Source organism: Zootoca vivipara, chromosome 5 (genome assembly GCF_965207765.1).
Source record: "Zootoca vivipara chromosome 5, rZooViv2.hap1.1, whole genome shotgun sequence".
In the NCBI taxonomy this organism is placed as follows: Eukaryota; Metazoa; Chordata; class Lepidosauria; order Squamata; family Lacertidae; genus Zootoca; species Zootoca vivipara.
The window spans coordinates 9,042,108-9,061,714 of record NC_142588.1 but is presented as its reverse complement, the minus strand read 5'-3'; the positions used below and the strand labels follow the sequence as shown (position 1 = coordinate 9,061,714).

At 46.8% G+C, this 19,607-nt stretch overlaps 1 protein-coding gene across 6 annotated transcripts in view; it reads right to left on the bottom strand.

The window, feature by feature from the left end:
- FGFR3 (fibroblast growth factor receptor 3) overlaps nt 1-13,989 on the bottom strand; it is a 65,986-nt gene extending 51,997 nt beyond the window's left edge. For all 6 annotated transcript variants that reach the window (XM_035138370.3, XM_088670007.1, XM_035138369.3 and 3 more), the window contains exons 1-2: nt 13,867-13,989; nt 13,267-13,534 (exon numbers count right to left, since the gene is read on the bottom strand). In XM_035138370.3, the coding sequence (XP_034994261.1) occupies nt 13,267-13,459 (193 nt within the window). In that variant the 5' untranslated portion in view covers nt 13,460-13,534; nt 13,867-13,989. The remainder of the gene's footprint in view (nt 1-13,266; nt 13,535-13,866) is intronic.
- Nucleotides 13,990-19,607: the final 5,618 nt, after the last annotated feature.

Sequence of the window (19,607 nt, the reverse complement as noted above, 5' to 3'; positions counted from 1 at the left end):
TCTAGATGTTTCGGACCACAACTCCCATCAGCCCCAGTCACAACTTCATCCAGTATCCATATTCTGTGAGTTCTCTGGTCTCCCTTCACCCAGAGGGGATGGGGAATGAAAATTAGACTCTTATCGCGCACTGCCTCTGATGTTCTCAGGTGCTTTGTGGAGCAAGGCTGGTGGTGTTCTTCATGAAGACCTTGGGGCCCAGCTAAATGCCCAACCTGGTCACCCACTGGAGACAACAACCAGTTCATCTTTTAAAGGCGGGGGGGGGGAGCCAGTCCTCTCTTTCTATAGGAAAGCATCTTATTGAAGATCCAGTGAAGTGGGAGTTCATACAACGGGGATCTTTCTTTACCTAGAGGATTACCACATATCCTCCTGGAATGTACTGCCGCTGCTGCTCTCCAGAGATATGTTTGCAAAGAGGGGAATATTCACTGCTCCAACTCATCTATTATAAACCTTCAGCTGGATGCAGACTGGCTGACTCGGAATGGCTCAGTTTCAAATCACAAGTTTGAGCTACTGGTTTCCACATCGACTCGTAAGACCTTACATATAAGATCTATCTAAGGAGGTTGAGTAACAGCAACCTAGATCCTGATCGTTGTTCTGTAGCCATGTCTTTACTCGCCCCACACTTGGTATGCAGGAGGGTGGAGTTTGGGGGAGACAGGCTTGTGGGTCAAATCAGGAATCCTGCCAGGCCAAATTGGACCTGCTGGCCAGGCCAGAGGCTGCCCACTCCTTTCCCAAGAAGTTTATATACCTCAGCAAAGCATTGGTGATTTTTTAAAAAAAGATTTCTAAAGTACGGTTGTACCTTTGTTTTCTAACAGCTTAGTTCTTGAACATTTTGGCTCCTAAACGCCACAAACCAGGAAGCGACCATTCCGGTTTGTGGACTATTTTTGGGGGCTTCCACGGCTTCCGATTGGCTGCAAGAGCTTCCTGCAGCCAATCAGAAGCCACGATTGGTTTCCGAACGTTTTGGAAGCCGAACGGACTTCCGGAATGGATTCTGTTCAACTTCCAAGGTATGACTGTACTGTGAACGTAAAACAGGTGGAACTGAGGGGGCGGACAAGGAAAGACTAGAGAAACTGAGAAGAACTTTGCAGAGGAAGCCAGAAGTGTGACAAGAACAGGGGTAGAATTCTCAAGCACCCACTTTTTTTGCAGGCCGCCAAACAACATCACAGAGACAGATTGGAGATATTCCTACCTGTGGACCTTCTCATGAGCAATCTTAATATGAGAGCCCTCCCCAGCTAGCCAATTTGCAGCTCCAGATCAACCAGCTCTTGAGCGTTTACCCAGCAGATCCAGTTTCTCAGATGCCAGCTTAAATAGTGTGGAGACGTTCCTCCCTCCCTCCCCCACCCCAAACCCAGGAGTGGACCACTAGCAACTTCATTTGGAATTGGATATGAATGGCACGAAATTAAAAGACGCCTGCTTCTCGGGAGAAAAGCAATGACAAACCTAGACAGCATCTTAAAAAGCAGAGACAACACCTTGCCGACAAAGGTCCGTATAGTTAAAGCTATGGTTTTCCCAGTAGTGATGTATGGAAGTGAGAGCTGGACCATAAAGAAGGCTGATCGCCGAAGAATTGGTGCTTTTGAATTATGGTGCTGGAGGAGACTCTTGAGAGTCCCATGGACTGCAAGAAGATCAAACCTCTCCATTCTGAAGGAAATCAGCCCTGAGTGCTCTCTGGATCGTGAAGTTGAGGCTCCAATACTTTGGCCACCTCATGAGAAGAGAAGACTCCCTGGAAAAGTCCCTGATGTTGGGAAAGAAAGATTGAGGGCACAAGGATAAGGGGACGACAGAGGACGAGATGGTTGGACAGTGTTCTCGAAGCTACGAACATGAGTTTGACCAAACTGCGGAAGACAGTGGAAGACAGGAGTGCCTGGCGTGCTATGGTCCATGGGGTCACGAAGAGTCGGACACGACTAAACGACTAAACAACAACAACAACATGAATGGCACCAGATTTCCTATAAAAATATCCTAGTAAAATATGCACGCCCTCATTTTTCATATCAATGCAAATGATGTTCTTCCAAGCACCAGCAGACAAGACAAGAAGCAGGCAGAACGAAACAGGCTTTGCCTCTTGATTCTGAAGGGGGCACATTACACAACACAGCAAGACATGGTGTGTTCCTCCCCACCCGCCCCCAAAGAAGAACGGCAGGGTAAATTTAATCGGATTACTTTTCATATTTAACTACCAAGTTTACCTAAGGCTTTGCTCTTCTCGTATCTCAGGCTCCTTGTTTGCTTTTGATATCGCAAAGCCTTTCTGTTAGCTAAAGACAAAGGTTATGAGGGTAATGAATATCAAATTCGCTGTATAAAGGTTCCCTTGTCTCACCGACAGTCTCCATAGCATCACAAACAGGAGGGTGTGTCATACACAAAGGGGGGGAAATAAAGCACAACTCAAACAACATTATATTTAAAAAAGTGCTAGGTGTTTACAGTCACAGATGGGTACAATAGCGGTACGGCTGTTAAAAGTGACGCAACATGGCAAAGGTCTTGGCCTGCTACTCTTCCTCAAGGAGAAATCTCACAAGCAGATGTATTCTTTACCCTCTAATGCTGTATTCAAGGCTTGGCCACAACAAGGTCCAAATTGATACTGATAAAAGTTACGTGACCACGCAAAACTCTCCACCAAAAAATCTGAGCCTGTATAATTGAGTATTCCTCTTGATTTGCATAATTTATGCTGCTGCCGTTACTCATGGGAAAGGGGGGCAAAGACTTTGCAGGAAACGAAACATCACCCAACCCATCCACAGGAAAACTTAGTTCTAAGAGTCCCTCTGGTTCCTCAGATACTATTGCCCCATTGTTTCAGATATAGCCTCTCAGCCATGAGGACTAGATCCTTAGTGGTTTTTAAAAATGAAAGTCAGCAAGTTGAACTATGCCTGTTCTACACATTCCAACCCGCTGCATTTAGACTTGAAAAATAGCAAAGATGTACCGGCAATAATAGCAAACACTAAGTAGCCTTGTCTATAACAAATATGGTTAGTTTTTCCATAAAATAAAACTCGTTCTTTTCCGTTTGAACATTGGTACTTCCCAAACCAATCAAAGCTCATATCTCTGAGGAGGCAGGTTTGCCTGTGGTAGACATTTCTGAACTTTTTTTTTTGAAGGGAGATGGTGTGTGGGGGGGAAACATATTTTCTCTAACGTCATGGTGGGCAGGTAAAAAGAGAGCCGAAAGCCCACAGTCCAGTTTGGGGGGGGGGCGGGACCATATATATTATCTCATTGAAACCCACTGTGAACTACGGAAAGGGATCTAACATGTATTTATTAGCAATATTTATATGGCACCAAATAAGAAAGATCTCTAGGCGGCTTACAATGATAAAAATGTTTTAAAGGAAGCAAATAAAACGAGAGCAGCCTGGCTGAAGATACCCATTGAGCATCCTCTTTCCAGCCATGGAGAACATGAGGAAAGCAGCCCTCTCTATTCTTGGTCGCCCCCAGCCCCACCCTCCACAACTGGCACACAGAGGGCATAGCTGCTAAGTCTCCCGTTTTCCCCGGGAAATCCCCGTTTTCCAGCTGTTCCTAGCTGAAAAAAAAACGGATTTTTTTTGTTTCCCCCCGGTTTATTCTGGCGCGACGGCCATTTTGGAATTGGGCGGAGCATGCTCAGAAGCGACTTTTGATGCTGCTCTGCCCAGTTCCAAAATGGCTGCAGTGCGACTTCTGGTACGGCGGCCATTTTGGAACTGGGCAAAGCAGCATCAAAAGTCACTTCTGAGCATGCTCCGCCCAGTTCCAAAATGGCGGTAGCGCTACTTCCGGTCTGCTATTTCCGGCCCGGTCCCTTATTTCTCTAACAGTAACTTGGCAGGTATGCACAGAGGGTCCATTTAATTATCGTGTCGAATTCCTTTCCATAGGCCTACCTTCTGTGTACTGAAGGCAAGAGAGCAGAAGCAAAACGAGCTGGGCCCTTTTATTCACTCATTCTTACCACACAGAGGGGGACACGGGTGGCTCTGTGGTCTAAACCACTGAGCCTAGGGCTTGCCGATCAGAAGGTCGCCGGTCCGAATCCCCGCGACAGGGTGAGCTCCTGTCGCTCGGTCCCCGCTCCTGCCCACCTAGCAGTTCGAAAGCACGTCAAAGTGCAAGTAGATAAATAGGTACCACTCCGGCAGGAAGGTAAACGGCACTTCCGTGCGCTGCTCTGGTTCGCCAGAAGAGGCTTAGTCATGCTGGCCACATGACCCGGAAGCTGTACACCAGCTCCCTCTGCCAGTAAAGCGAGATGAGTGCCACAACCCCAGAGTCGGTCACGACTGGACTTAACGGTCAGGGGTCCCTTTACCTTACCACACAGAGACTGAATGTGCAGAGGGCAGCCGGCAGCCATGCATTCAACCAGAAATGCACTTAGGCTTCCTCCAAACAATCAGGAATCCTAGCCACGCAGGAATTCTCCTGATCGCCTTTGCCGAACATGGAAGCATTTGCAATTCTGCTCCCCGCTTTGCATGTGGCAAAGGGAAGAAGGAAACAGATCTCTGGAATATCATCTAAAACGAGAGTGGCCGTCGGTAGCTTACAATAGCAACCAACAACCTCTTGCCTTGTTCACAACATTCAGATAACACCTCCTGTTTAGGATGGCTTTGCCAACACAGGCAGGCTGAAAAATGTAGCACCTCCAACGCTCCAAGACTAAATTTATATATTTGTATTTATTTAAGGCATGGTCATTGTTTTTTCACGGAAAAGGTTTCAAGAGTAGTTTTCCCAAGATCAATAAAAACAAGGTGGTATCTGCCTGTGGGTGAGTTAGAATCTAAAAGACACAACACAGAAAGGAAAAAAGGGGATAAGGAAGAAAGAGGAAAATAAGCAAACTCAGGCATCAATTCTAAAAGTTAGAATCACTTGTAGTCATAATGCCTTCACTGCAACGTATCTTATAAGTTTCCCCTTGTTGTGATGGCGGAGGCAGCCGGGGGGCAGAGGAGTCCACCACAATAAGGATGAGGCCAATACATTCACACAGAAGAAGCTAAAAATTAAAGTAGTAATTAAGATTCTGCCCATCCTCTTATCTAATATCAGTGTACTGGAAGAAACAAAGATAACCAGTGTTAAAGCAATGATTCTTCAACATCAACTTCGTTGGACTGGTCATGTTGTGCAGATGCCTGATTATCGTCTTCCAAAGCAACTACTCTATTCCGAACTAAAAAATGGAAAGCGTAATGCTGGTGGTCAACAAAAGAGCTTTAAAGACTGTCTCAAGGCAAATCTTTAAAAATGTACTATAAACACTGACAACTGGGAAACCCTGGCCTGCGAGCGCTCCAGTTGGAGAACAGCCTTTACCAAAGGTGTCATGGACTTTGAAGACACTCGAACTCAGGGCGCAAGGGAGAAATGTGCTAAGAGGAAGGCACGCTTGGCAAATCCACACCGTGATCAACTCCTGCCCGGAAACCTATGTCCCCACTGTGGAAGGACGTGTGGATCCAGAATTGGCCTCCACAGTCACTTACAGACTCATTGTTAAAACCGTGTTTATGGAAGACAATCTTACTCGGCTACGAGAGAGAAATTTCAGTCCGATAATACAGGAAGCTTACAATCAAAGAGCTGGTTTGTTCAAATGAGTGTGTGCAATCCAGCACCTAGCATAACCTCACTACCTCTTAACCACAGATGGGCTGATGAGATAATAGTGCCAGAGTCAGCCTTCTGTGCAAGCCTCTGCGGAGTCCTCTCAGGGTCTAGACCTGGCAGCCCTATGCAGTCTTTATGTGCCCTGGCCCTCAGTCCCCAAGTCTTTCCCTCAAGCTTCTGATGCTTCCCTCTGCACTTGGCTTACACACCTTGATCTCACTCTGCTGGTACTTGCTGTGACCGTTTCCACCTAACCTCCAGGCTCTCTGCTACCTGCTGCATCCTCTTTCTCCCCACCTTTCCAGTCCCTCACCTGCTCTGGCCAGATCTTCTGTCTACATGCCTGTATCAATTAATAGAACCATAGAATCATAATAAAAAAAATTCCTTCCAGTAGCACCTTAGACACCAACTACGTTTGTCATTGGTTTGAGCTTTCGTGTGCATGCACACTTCTTCAGAAGAAGTTTTATTTTGTTTTGACTATGGCGGACCAACGCAGCTACCTACCTGTACATAGAATCATAGAATTGTAGAGTCGGAAGGGACCTGTTTCTTTAAGCTACATTTCCCAAGGCATGTGTTTCCCAGGCCAAGACCTGCTTAGCTTCAGCAAGGCTTTTGCCTTGTATGCCATTGACTGTTAAGTCCAGTCGCGGACGACTCTGGGGTTGCGGCGCTCATCTTGATTTACTGTCCGAGGGAGCTGACGTTTCTCCGCAGACAGTTTTTCCGGATCATGCAGCTAGCATGACTAAGCTGCTTCTGGCAAAACCAGAGCAGTGCACGGAAACGGCGTTTAGCTTCCCGTCAGAGTGGTACCTATTTATCTACTTGCACTTTGACGTGCTTTCGAACTGCTAGGTTGGCAGGAGCAGGGACAGAGCAACAGGAGCTCACCCCATCGTGGGGATTTGAACCACTGACCTTCCGATCGGCAAGCCCTAGAGGCTCAGTGGTTTAGACCACAGCGCCACCTGTATGCCTATATACCACACCATATAGGGGATGCCAATCCCCCAAAGGCTAAGACCTACCTTTTCTCACAGAAGCCAGGCTGTGAAACCTTTGTTGCTAAAACCTTGTTCCTCAAGCAGGAATGTTCCATGCCATCACGGCAGCTCAGCCAATCAGTGTCAAGAAACTATGCTGCTACAAGCAGAAGACAATATAGACCAGGCTTCCTCAAACTCGGCCCTCCAGATGTTTTGAGACTACAACTCCCATCATCCCTGACCACTGGTCCTGCTAGCTAGGGATCATAGGAATTGTAGGCCAAAAACATATGGAGGGCCGAGTTTGAGGAAGCCTGATATAGACTCTCAGCAAATAAAAATATAATTAGATATAATAATAATAATAATAATAATAATAATAATAATAATAATAATTTATACCCCGCCCATCTGGCCGGGTTCCCCCAGCCACTCTGTTGTTTTTGAGTTTTAATTGTTGTTGTTTTTTAAGAAAACAAAAACCGCTCCAAAAATAATAACAATAATCAAGCGCAGCAAGATTACAAATCTTGTTCACACCCCACAGCAGCTTGTTACGAAAGTGTCAGGTTCCAATTACGATGTCAACGATGTGATTTTGCTTGGAAGAAGAAAGTGATTTATAGCAACTTAAAGCAAGCCCTTCTTATGAGCACCTGCGAAAACCGAACTCCAACTACAGAAATCCATGTCTTAACCTCTTTCTTTACACAGAAAACCCACATAAAAACAGCAGCAGACAATGTAAACTTGGCCACTAAATACAGTAAGACCAAACAGGCGCTCGGGAATCAGTCCCTGCCATAGCTGCCAACTTCTCCCTTTTTTTTAAGGGAAATTCCCTTATGCTGAATAGGCTTCCTCGTGAGAAAAGGGAAAACTTGGCAGCTATGGTCCCTGCTCAAGCTCTGCTGCATGACTGCCACACATCACATGTGGGCCTGCCCAGCCCACTTGCACAATATCCATTGAAAGGAATAAAAGATACCCAGCAGCCCTTTTTGGATGACTGCATCTGCATTTGGCAGCCTGATAGGCTTCTGTTTCCAGCTGTACAACTTAATCAAAGTATATTTCCTACAGGAACAGAGTGAAAGAAAAAAAAAGGCAATTCTCCCAAGAAAGAAACAACTTAGTTGCTTTAGCTGCTGAACTTTTCTTTCCCAGCAGAAAAGGTAGAGGAGTCTTTCTTTCTTTCTTTCTTTCTTTCTGGGAAGAATCAGTGGGCCAGTTCAGGCGTCACAATAAACCATGGTTTGCCGTAATGGGAACAAGCTTCAGCTAACCTCGGGCTTTGGAGACTCTTCTTCCTGGTGTAGCCACAAGCTTTAGTTTCCATTGTCCAAACTAGCTGAGTGACTATGTGGGAATACTGTACCGTCCCAGCGTGTTAACAAAGAAGCATCAATTGCTCCTTGACCAATTCAGCCATTCCTATAAGGAAAATTAGCAATGTTTCTGCACTGAGCAAGAATTCTGATGTGCTCAAAGGTGGCCCAGGGGGTTCCTAGGTCTTCCTACCCACAAATTATACTTCTTCACATATTTCAAAATTCAAGACCTAATACAAGCTACCTGCACTCTGCTTCCCCCCACTTGTTTTAATGTCAAAATCTGCACCAGTTTATCCCTAACAGAGAGGTTATTTTGCTTTTAAGTTTGCACTTTTAATTCTGGTATGGCACTGGTGTTTTGTTTTGTTTTGTTTTATGGGGTGCTCTTCTGGTTTGTTAAATAAAGAAGTTGTCATTATCAATGGGTTGCTTTTTCAAACTACTATAAGCTGCTCAGAGAACCCAGTGTACAGTGGTACCTCTACTTACGAATTTAATGCGTTCTGAACGCACATCCGTAAGTCGAAAAAAATTGCAAGTCGAATCCCATAAGATTGCATTGGGAGAAAAATTTCGTAAGTCGAAGCAACCCTATCTAAACATTCGTAAGTAGAAAAAATCCTATCTAAACCGCATCCAAGATGGCGGACGGAGCTCCATTCATAAGTAGAAACATTCGTAAGTAGAGTTATTCGTAAGTAGCGGTACCACTGTATAGCTATTTCAATAATATAATTGTTTGGTTCAAATAGTTTTCTCCCAAAAAGTATGGGATTGTTGTTTTGTTTGTTACTATGTTATGTATTTTGTACTGTAAACCACCCTCTGATGCTCAGATGAAGGGTGGTATAAATGTTTAACAACAATAAAATAATAAGTATTTGTTGCTCTTTGAATATTACAGATACTTTTATCTGCGAGCTAATAAACATTCTGTCTCAAGAATATCATCAGATCCAGAACACTTAATGGGTAAGATAAGAGGTGGGGGAGTTTTGTTCAATACAGGGCAATGGGATTTTTTTCTGTGCAAGAGAATTAAAATAGGTGGTGTGGAAATCACAGTACAATTGGGACAGAGCACCTCACGGACTTCTTAAAATGTGCCGCTGCTATTTTTATCTGTCTGCTGTCTAACAACCCAGTAAGCACTACTTGACATTCACCGATCGTACCAAGTAATATCTTTATCTGAATAAGAATGCAAATTGCAGGAGCTTTTTTTATTCCAACGCCTATTCTGTGGCGGCTGAATAGAGTGACCACATGTTCAAGGCTGCAAACGAGTTCACTGACCTCCCTAATCATCTCTGCCATTGCAAGTGAATGACATACACAGTCAATTCTGCCTTGCCTCTCCACTTTCATTCATAAAAAAAATGACATTGTTCTTGCAGCAGTCCTGAGAAAAAGGAGAGGAGAGAAATGCAGCCCAGATGAGGCCCCCCAGTATTTTCAGTTTGGATTCTATTCAGCAGCAGCCCCCACCATCTGCCTTCTTCCTGCTAACAGCAGAACACCTCCCTGTAGAGATGTCAGAATTTGCACCACCTCCACTAATAGCTAGTATTCATATTAGCAAACATACACAGACATACCTCCAGAATGCCTCCTTTCAATGTGTGTTTTATGTAGCTGAGCAGAAGCACAAGGCAGTAGCTGTTACAACTTTCACAGCCCCGTGTGGAGAATTAGATCACTGGGGGAAAATGCTTCCAAGCCCCTTTTATGGAAAATAAGGTCTTGAGCCTGTGTTAAATGCAAAAGCAGCTGAACAACAAGCCTCAGTAATGAATCAATACCCCCGCGGCCCATTTGACCAGGAGAAAGTGTTTGCTTGTGACTGTGCAATTTACAGATTCAAAAGTAAACATTTGTGTTTTGCTTGGCTCTGAATTTCTGTCTTCTATATACAAGTGATTCAACAGAACCTTTTCTTAAGGACCATTTTATATTGTTAGTTCGTTCAAAAACAGGGAATGATCAATCAAACATCTCTCTCTCTCTCTCTCTCTCTCTCTCTCTCTCTCTCTCTCTCTCTCTCTCTCTCTCTCTCGTCTGGTCATGTTGTGCGGATGCCTGATGATCGTCTTCCAAAGCAACTACTCTATTCCGAACTTAAAAATGGAAAGCATAATGCTGGTGGTCAACAAAAGAGGTTTAAAGACTGTCTCAAGGCAAATCTTAAAAAAATGTAGTATAAACACTGACAACTGGGAAACCCTGGCCTGCGAGCGCTCCAGTTGGAGAACAGCCTTTACCAAAGGGGGCATGGGCTTTGAAGACACTCAATCTCAGGACGCAAGGGAGAAACGTGCTAAGAGGAAGACACGCTTGCCAAATCTACACCGTGATCAACTCCCGCCAGGAAACCTATGTCCCCACTGTGGAAGGATGTGTGGATCCAGAATTGGCCTCCACAGTACTTACGGACCCATTGTTAAAACCATGTTTATGGAAGACAATCTTACTCGGCTATGAGTGATCGCCAAAGAAGAAAGAATATAGATATATAATGCTAACCATCCTTCCTTGCCCAAACAGACACACCACAAAGCTTAGCCCAACTTTGCTTGTGCTGCTAAGCATTGGGAACCATTGGGATCAATGTGCATTTTATTTAGCAATCTGAAACCACTTGTTGCCGTTATTCCACTGGGATTATACCAACTTCTGTGCTCAGCGAACTGCAGTCTTAGATCCCTAGTCTGAGATACAGTTCTTGGAAATAAAATACAGTCACACTCAGGTAGGGCCATTCTTGTTAGCGTCTATCTGACAACAAGCCCAAGCCAATCCTGCTATATTTGTACAATACATGTTCGTTGCATTTGTATTTTTAAGTGTATGCATTTAGAATGAAAATCACACACACACACACACACACACACACACACACACACACACACACACAATGTAATGTATGAAAAGGCTCTTAAGACTGCCCAAAGACTAAGACTGCCATCTGAGTCTATACAGCTGGGCACTTCTACCTCTTTGAAAATGGAAAGAAGTGAAAATACTATGGCCAGAAAGCAATTTTGTAGACCCAATCTAGGGATTTAATTTAAGACATCTCTGCTGGGCCCTTCCATCTGAACATTCTAAAAATATGTACAGTACACCATTCAAGTACATATTCCTTCAGAAAGGTAGTGTGGCTACATTATCAGCAGTCCCAATAGCAGCCCAGTACAATACTGTACAGTGAAGGAGCTCAATCTTAAACTTGTTTGTTCAGAGGCCCTATTCTGAACCTTACAAAATGTGGTTACACACTCCAAAGGAATTGGTTTAAAAGCTCAAAACAAGGGACAGTCCACTAGGAAAGAAGGAGGAAACACTGCAGACCTGTATACAGTGTATATCACCAAACCGACTGCATACCTAGCGAGTTTTTTGCATGCAGCTTGTTCCATACACAAAACTTATCCACTTGGATCGAATTGAAGAGACGCTGCTCCATTAGTCAACCAATTTAGTTGTGGGGAAATGAGCCAGGCAATCTACATGGAGAATCCAGCATTTTATTCAAACTTTTTTTGAAAATAAAACCATGACTCTGGGTCAGGGCTCCCCCCCCCCCAGCCGGAACTCAATTTTGACACCTCTCAGGTGGGCACCACTGGCATTCTAAGAGAAAGAGGGAGGTGTTCATGGTGAGTTCCCGCACCACTCTTCCTGGAAAAATAGCACTGCCCTGGGTGATCTATAGCTGCACCAGGAAAACAGAAGGGAAATAATGTCCCAGTGTGAATAGCTGCCATGAAGCACATTTATTCCACCCTTATTTGTTTGCCAAACATGGTTCATCTCTTTCCCAAACAATGGAAACCTGACACAGATAGAACTTTTTGTGCATGGTGTATACAGATGTATACCCTGACTGATATTGTCTGCCAACAAAGGGGGAAACAATTGACTTTCTCTCCAAATGTTTGGTTTAAGCAATATTGTACAATGAGTTTGGCGCTTCAAATAAACTGAGTCAGTTAGATATTTAAAATTGAGTCATTTGGCTATTTAAAATGTTCAGCACAAATGTTCATGTCTCTCTTATTTCAATTTCTAGTTTCCCAAAGGACCCCCCCCAAAAAACAACCCTGTTTCTCCACTGCCTTAAATGCAGCATCTGGCTGGGAGATATAACACCAAAAAGCACAGAATATTTCATTGCACGTGAGAGTGGAAAAAAGGATTTGAAAGAAGGACTTGTTTCTTTCGAGTCCAGATTTTCAAATTTCAAAAGTACAAAGATATTTTGTGTGGGCTGAACACCCACTGTTTTCAGCATGGAAATCAAGTTACGCTTTTCTGTGCATCCACAGGCATACACCCTGGTATTTGTCATTTGGTTAATGCTACAATGACCATTTGAGGTGCTTCTATTTGTTGGAAACTTTGCCCTTGACCCATAGCAGTTTGGTGTTGAAATGCTTCTTGTGGATCCAGGAGCAGTTTGCAAGCACCCAGGAAAAGTGTGGCAAATGTGCAGAGCAGACAACAGAAGGCAACAGAAACAATTCTCTCCTTGTGTACTTGTCAAGAGAGCAAACTTAAGAGGCGTAGCTCTTTTTTCTCTTTTGCAACAAAAACTACAAACTCCTATGGCACTGTAAAACTGCGCACAGGGGGGATTTGCAACAGAAAGGTTGCCAAGTTGTTATGGGATCAAACATTGGGACTGTTTCAGACAGGTAGACATCCATAGCTTGTTCCCATCTTACGTGCTTATAACCTTTGTAGCCTATATACCATGGAATACAAAAAAACCAACCAAAAAGAACCAACCTTGTCAACTATATTCATGCCTTGCAGAAGAAGCCCTCCTGTGGTTCCCAAAAAAGACGATCAAGCTGCTAGGATTCCTTATGCGCAAAAATGGGAGGAAGGAGAAATTCCCACTGAAGAGGAATGGATAAGTAAAATGATGGACTCTGAGGACCTAATGATGATTGTTTTGAGGAAGAATGGAAGCCTTTTTTGGGGAACTATTTAAATAAATATTATCGCATGATGGATTCCTGAGCAGGATTTGAACTATGAGCAACAGAGAGATCATTGTAATTATGGTTATGGTATAAGAGAGAGGAGAAAGGGGTGCAGAAATAAGAAACACCACGGAAAATGGGATGGGAAGTTGATAAAAGAAAAGAAAAAAATTACGATGTTTTGGAATGCATCTGCGAAATGCTTAAAAATGCAATAAAGCATAACTGGGGGAAGAAGCCCTCCTGCTTCCTTACCTAATGGTGCTCTTGTCGGCGTTTCTTCGGGGTCTGGAATAGGAATCCTGGCTGCCGGGAGGCTGTGCACAGTGGCCACCAGGAAAAAGCAAGTCCAGGCTCCCCACGCAGCAATCATTCCTCTCCTTTCACTTCGGGGCAGCCAGCCGTGGGTAGTGGTGGTGGCAGCGCTTCCTCGGCCCGCCTCAGCCATCCTCCAGATGCATGCTGCTCCGTGGGCTGGCTGGGCGTCTCCTGCTCTGGGTCCCCGAAGTGGCGGCCCCGTGCCCTGCAAGGAGTCGGGAGGAGAGGGACACTCGCGGAGGCTCCTCAGCGGAGAGGGCAGCTCCCCTTCCCCTCGGGGACGCCTGGGAAAGCCAGCCTTGCCCCAGCACCGCCCGCCACCACGGAAGAACCATTTTTGCGCACCTTTCCCCCCTTCCTGACTGGGTTTGCCCCGACAGCAGCCCGGAGCCGCCGCTCCGCCTCCCCTCCGGGCTTCACTTCCCGCAACCCGAAGCCGCTTCTAGGGTCCCGCGAGGGGCGCCGCCCTCCGATTAAGCTGGCGGTACCCGCCGGGGATGGCGCGGAGGAGCCGGCCGCCCTGCCCGCTGCGCTTACCTGCTGCTTGGCGCCGCTGGAGCCCTTCTGGGCAGAGGCGCGGGCGGCTCTGCTCCGCTCCGCTCGCTCCCTCGCTCGCTCGCCAGCCTTGCCAGACAGCCAGTCCGCCTGCCTGCCTGCCCCGCCTCACTGAGTGGGCTGGGCTGGGCTGGCCGGCGGCCCCCAGCGGCGGAGAGGGGGCGGCGCGTCTTTGCGCCCAGGGCGCACGAAGAGACCCGAGGGGCGGCCCTTCGGCTGGACGGCGAGGAGGAGCCCGCGGCAGCCTACCTGAAGAGCAGGGTGGGAAAGGCAGCCGGCGGGAGGCCACCCCTCGGGCTTTCCCCTCTTTGGTGGCCGTGGCCCCGTGGGTGGGGGTGCCCGTCTCCGTGTGCGGATTTTTGGCGCTGCTGGGCGGCGAACCAGAGCAGCTGCCCCTTGAGCTTTCCTACCGAGGCTAAACGCTTTCCCTTCCGCAGTGACCACAGGTAGATACTGTATTAGCAAATTCCTCTTGTGTGCCTGCAATCGGAGAGTAACAGATTCACTGGACCATATTCTTTTGGACTGCCCTTTGCAGTTTGCACAGCAGACTCCGCAAACAGATGTTGAGCAAGATATTGGACCTGCGACCCTGGCTCTGAGAGAAAGTCAAATGAGGTTCCTCCTAGAAGATAGGGACCCGGACGTTACTGCCCATGTGGGCAGGGCCCTCTTACCCATAGGGGTGCTAGGGGTGTGGGGCACCCGGGCTCCGGGCTCTCAGGGGCACCAGGCTGAGAGTCTGGGGCCCGAGAGTTGAGTCCAGGGAAGAGCCCGTCCGTCGTTTGGAGTGCCACGGCGGGGCTCTTCTGCTGCGGGTGGCTCTGCGCCGCGAGTTCAGGGGCGACTGAGGCAGTGAGATGCTGAGGTGGGCAGCCGGCTCCGCTCTCCTGCGCGCCTGGAACTGGGCAACCTGGAGGTGGGGGGGGCGCCTGGCGGATCTTTGCACCCCGGTGCCGCATATGCTTAAGGCAGCCCTGCCCAGTGGCTTCCTTTTTAACCTTCATCTTACCCAAAAGGGTTCTTAATTAATCATCCCTCTAGGACAGAGCTGTCCAACTTCCAAGAGACTGTGATCTACTCGCACTATAAAAAAAACAAACTGGCAGTGATCTACCCATTGGATTGACCAAGGTTGTTGAGCTTTTTTTAGGGAGCCAAAGTTGAGGTCACGATTGACCTGTTTGACATATAGGGAATAGAAATAGACAGGGTGAAGCAGAACAATAGAGTACCTTGCGATCCTCAACAGCCTCACTCCTGTCCCTTTTTGGTATTTGTATTTGTATTTGTTCCCACCGAGACCGTTTTCTCTAAGGGGCGCCAGTCGAGCGGTGGGTCCTCCTGGGTCCTCCTGCTCTGTGGTTGCTCCCCAACTCCCTGCCTGGTCTCTGCCCCACGTGGGCTGCCTGCCCCCGTCAGAGGCACCCACTGAGCTGGCTGATGTGGTGTGGCTGGGCTCAAAGAACTTTGTCTCCCTCAGAGCCAGCCCAGCCATGAAGCAAGGTGAGGCAACTGCCTCTGGCGGCTGGAACTGCAAGGGCAGTGGATCCCAAAGTCGATCTTCATGCCCCTCACCTTGTTCCTGATGTAGAGCTTTCCTCGCCCCTTCTTCCCTGGCGAGGAACCATGTTGCGGTTCACCCAGGGATGCCAACTTGAATAAAATGTTGCGCAGGTAAGCCCCACGCTGCACCATCAATCACATGACACAACATGGCAATGCCCACCAACTTTTTTGACCCCCTAAAATATTTTAGGGAGGGGGAGCAAAGGGACGTCAGCCCCTAGGAGTTGGTTCCAATGGGTTCTCCTCAGGTTCAAAAATGCAGGGCCGTCTTTAGCACATCAGGCACCCCCCACCTCTACTCTTTTTTTTAAAAAAAACTCTGCACCTCCAGCTCTTCCCCTCCATTAAAAAAAGAAAAAAGAAAGCTCTTGCCTTCCTTGGAGGAGCGCGCCGTCTCCCCCGAGCCGGAAGGCCTTGGGGCGACGCCTCGGCTGAGCCGAGAGCCACAGGGCTGGGAAGGGAGAGTGCGGCCTGCAGAGAGGCCTGGCGTCCCGGCCCTGCGGAGCCAGCAGGGCAGCAGGGAGAGTCCTAGACTGTGGGAAGGCATCCAAGACTTCCCACCAACAGGAACGCCAATGAAACGCAGCGCTGGGGTGAGGGATGACCCTGGCGCTGCAGAGCGGAACAGGGTCCTAGTGCCCCTGCTCCGCTCGCTTACCTCCCTCAGCGGAGATCCTGAGCAGCGCGACTGGCGGAGGGAAAAGGGAGGCCGCCGCACAGCTCCACTTGCTGGGGCGCCCCTCAGCGCCCCCCTCAGTGCCCAGGCGCCCCGCGCCACTGGAGTCAATGGGCGAGCCGGCCCTGCAAAAATGTCTCAGGCCAGCCCTGCCTTCCTATCTCCCCATCAAAGACTTCTCCAAGTGGATTTCTGAAGTTCCAGATCCTAAACTAGCTGTCAATGGGCAACATTCCCAAATGTATACATGTTTGATATTGTTGTGTGCCCTCCCAAGTGGGTGAGATTCCAGGGGTTCCAGGTGTGATTTCCTAGGAACAACAGAAACAGTGGTGTCTTTAGGATATATGGCTTATTTACACATATATACAGCCTGAGCCTACAATGGGGGGGGGGGGCTCACAGCATTTACACCCAAGAGAGTCTTGCTTCCCATAGTCGCAGCCTTGAGTCCCAGCAGAAATCCAGCATGGCCATACCTTCCAAGTTCCTCTCTGAAAAATAAGGGACCGGACCGGAAGTAGCATACCGGAAGTAGCGCGGCGGCCATTTTGGAACTGGGCGGAGCATGCTCTGAAGTGACTTTTGATGCTGCTGTGCCCAGTTCCAAAATGGCTGCTGCACCAGAAGTCGCGCTGCAGCCATTTTGGAACTGGGCAGAGCAGCATCAAAAGTCGCTTCTGAGCATGCTCCGCCCAGTTCCAAAATGGCCACCGTGCCAGAATAAACCGGGGGAAAACAAAAAAATCTGTTTTTTCAGCTGGAAAAACGGGGGTTTCCCGGGGAAAACGGGAGACTTGGCAGCTATGAGCATGGCTCTCCCTGTCTGCTTCCAGCCCGCTTCCAGCCCAGCTCTCTCTTTCACAACCCTGGGACCTTGCCTGGATAATTCAGCAATGAAACGCTCCGTTAGATTTTAACCCTTGCTGGACCCCCAGAATTAGAATGGATTCGGGCATGATACAGACTGACACACACACCACAACTCACAACACTTTTTAAATTTAGAATAAGGAAAACATCAGAACCACACTTTTCAGGCTTCAGCGGGAGGTCTGCTAAAAATAAATGTCTGCACTTTGGAAACAGGGGTGTGTTGTCAGAGAATCCCACTTCAGTGGCAAGCTAGCTCTGCAAAAGCCAATTTCTCTCAGGAATGATTATATAACTGGGGCAACCTTTATTTTATTTGGGAATGAAATTAGTAAGAAAAAGAAATGAGTCGTAGGTGACTCAGATTATCCCAAAGGGGCAAAAAGCCTCAAAAAGCGAATGTTTCAGAACAGCTCATTGAATGCAGAATTGCACAAGTTAACGGTGTTTTTTGTGCAGAGACTTGAGTCTGTCAGTAATGCTACGAAAGTACTGAATGATGACAACTTTTTCATCAAATGCTTTCTTTCAACTTCATATGTGATCTGAAATGTTACAAAGAAGCTGAGATGAAGAAGCTGTCATTGTGGCATGCTTACCTTTATGCTATATTAGACTTACACATCATTTAAAAAGCAAATACAATTATTATTCACAACAAAGTTATATTCTGCCCAGGGCCAAAGTTATATTCTGCCCAGTAGCCCTAAGCTACTGAAGGTAATGGGGCCCTTTATATGTCCAGCTGTCCTTTGTCAACAAAAAAAGTCTCTTTTTTGTGTTGAATATATGCTATATGGTACGCTATACAGTGGAACCTCGGTTTATGAACACCTTGGTTTATGAATTTTCGGTTTACGAACGCTGCGGACCCATCTGGAACGGATTAATTCACTTTCCATTACTTTCAATGGGAAAGTTTGCTTCAGTTTATGAACGCTTCAGTTTATTAATAGACTTCCGGAACCAATTACACCCATGCTTTGGGTTAAGTACGCTTCAGGTTGAGTACTCCGCGGACCATCTGGAACAGATTAATCCACTTTCCATTACTTTCAATGGGAAAGTTCGCTTCAGTTTATAAACGCTTCTGTTTATGAACAGACTTCCGGAACCAATTGTGTTCATAAACCGAGGTACCACTGTATATAGAAATGAGCAAACCAGTGATATTTTAGGGAGCAGGCTAGCAGTCAGGGCCCATGACTTACATCACAGGAGCCTACGCAACACAAAACCCTGTTGCTGTGTGATGGGTTTTATTTTATTTGTTTTTTATCTTATATTTTGGAAATGTACATCCAGGTTTTTTTCCTTTACATTTTTTGGGGGCCCCAAGAGAGTGGGGCCCTAAGCTATAGCTTGTTTTGCTTACACCGTACGTAAATCTGGCACTGATTCTGCCCCAATAATGGGTGACTCACAATTCAAGGACAGTGTAATCATGTGCATCTTCACTCAAAAGTCAGTCCCATTCTTTAAGATTCCATTGTCCAGACTAAATCAATGAAGGATGACAACTAGAAGAATGAGCCTCACCGAGATGGGGAAATTGTTCCAAATTCCTAGGTTACAGTGTCAACACCTCATGGGCAATGCATTCCTTTTGGCAGCCCAGCCCCACTGCAGCCCAGCTGCTACCTCACACCTTTCTGATGGTGTTACCTGTACTCAATTCTTTCCCCAAATCATCACTGTCAACTTCCTTGTGGCAAGTGCGCAAGTTGTCTCCCCCCTTTCCCAGACTTAGAAAAATTTGGAGCAGCAGAAAAATACGAACTGCTTGGTTTCCCAGAACCAAGCAAGCATAAATAAGTAGGTAAGATCAGGATTTTTAAAAAGGTAAAGGACCCTTGACAGTTAAGTCCAGTTGCGAACGACTCTGGGGTTGCGGCGCTCATCGCTTTACTGGCTGAGGGAGCCAACGTTTGTCCGCAGACAGTTTTTCCAGCTTATGTGGCCAGCATGACTAAGCTACTTCTGGCGAAACCAGAGCAGTGCACAGAAACGCTGTTTACCTTCCCACCGGAGTGGTACCTATTTATTTACTTGCACTTTGACATGCTTTCGAACTTCTAGGTGGGCAGGAGCTGGGAGTGAGCAACGGGAGCTCACCCTGTTGCAGGGATTCGAACCTCCGACCTTCTGATCAGCAAGCCCTAGGCTCAGTGGTTTAGACCACATTGCCACCCGCGTTATTCCAAGATCAGGATTAGGCACCTCTATTTACCTTTTAAAAAAAGAAGAAGCACAAACTGCATTTAATCCACCGTTTTAAGATAATGGAGCCCCAATCGAATGTGATGCAAAAGATCCATGATAATTCTGCAGATATTCACGTAATCATGTATTTACTGTCCAGAGATTCACTGCTGTTATAATGGCAGAATAGCCACCAAACCTTACGACTTCTCAACCCAGCACAGAGTTTATAAAAGCAGTAAGGAAATGATAGACATCTCAGAAGAATTGCCGCAATCAGCCATGTCACCAAAGACTCCTGAGTGAGTTTAGCAGCCATGGAAAAAAGAGGAGAGGTCCTTGGGGATTAGTAACCGAGTAAGAAACAAGACGCAGAGGTAGGAACAAATGGGCAGTTCTCCTG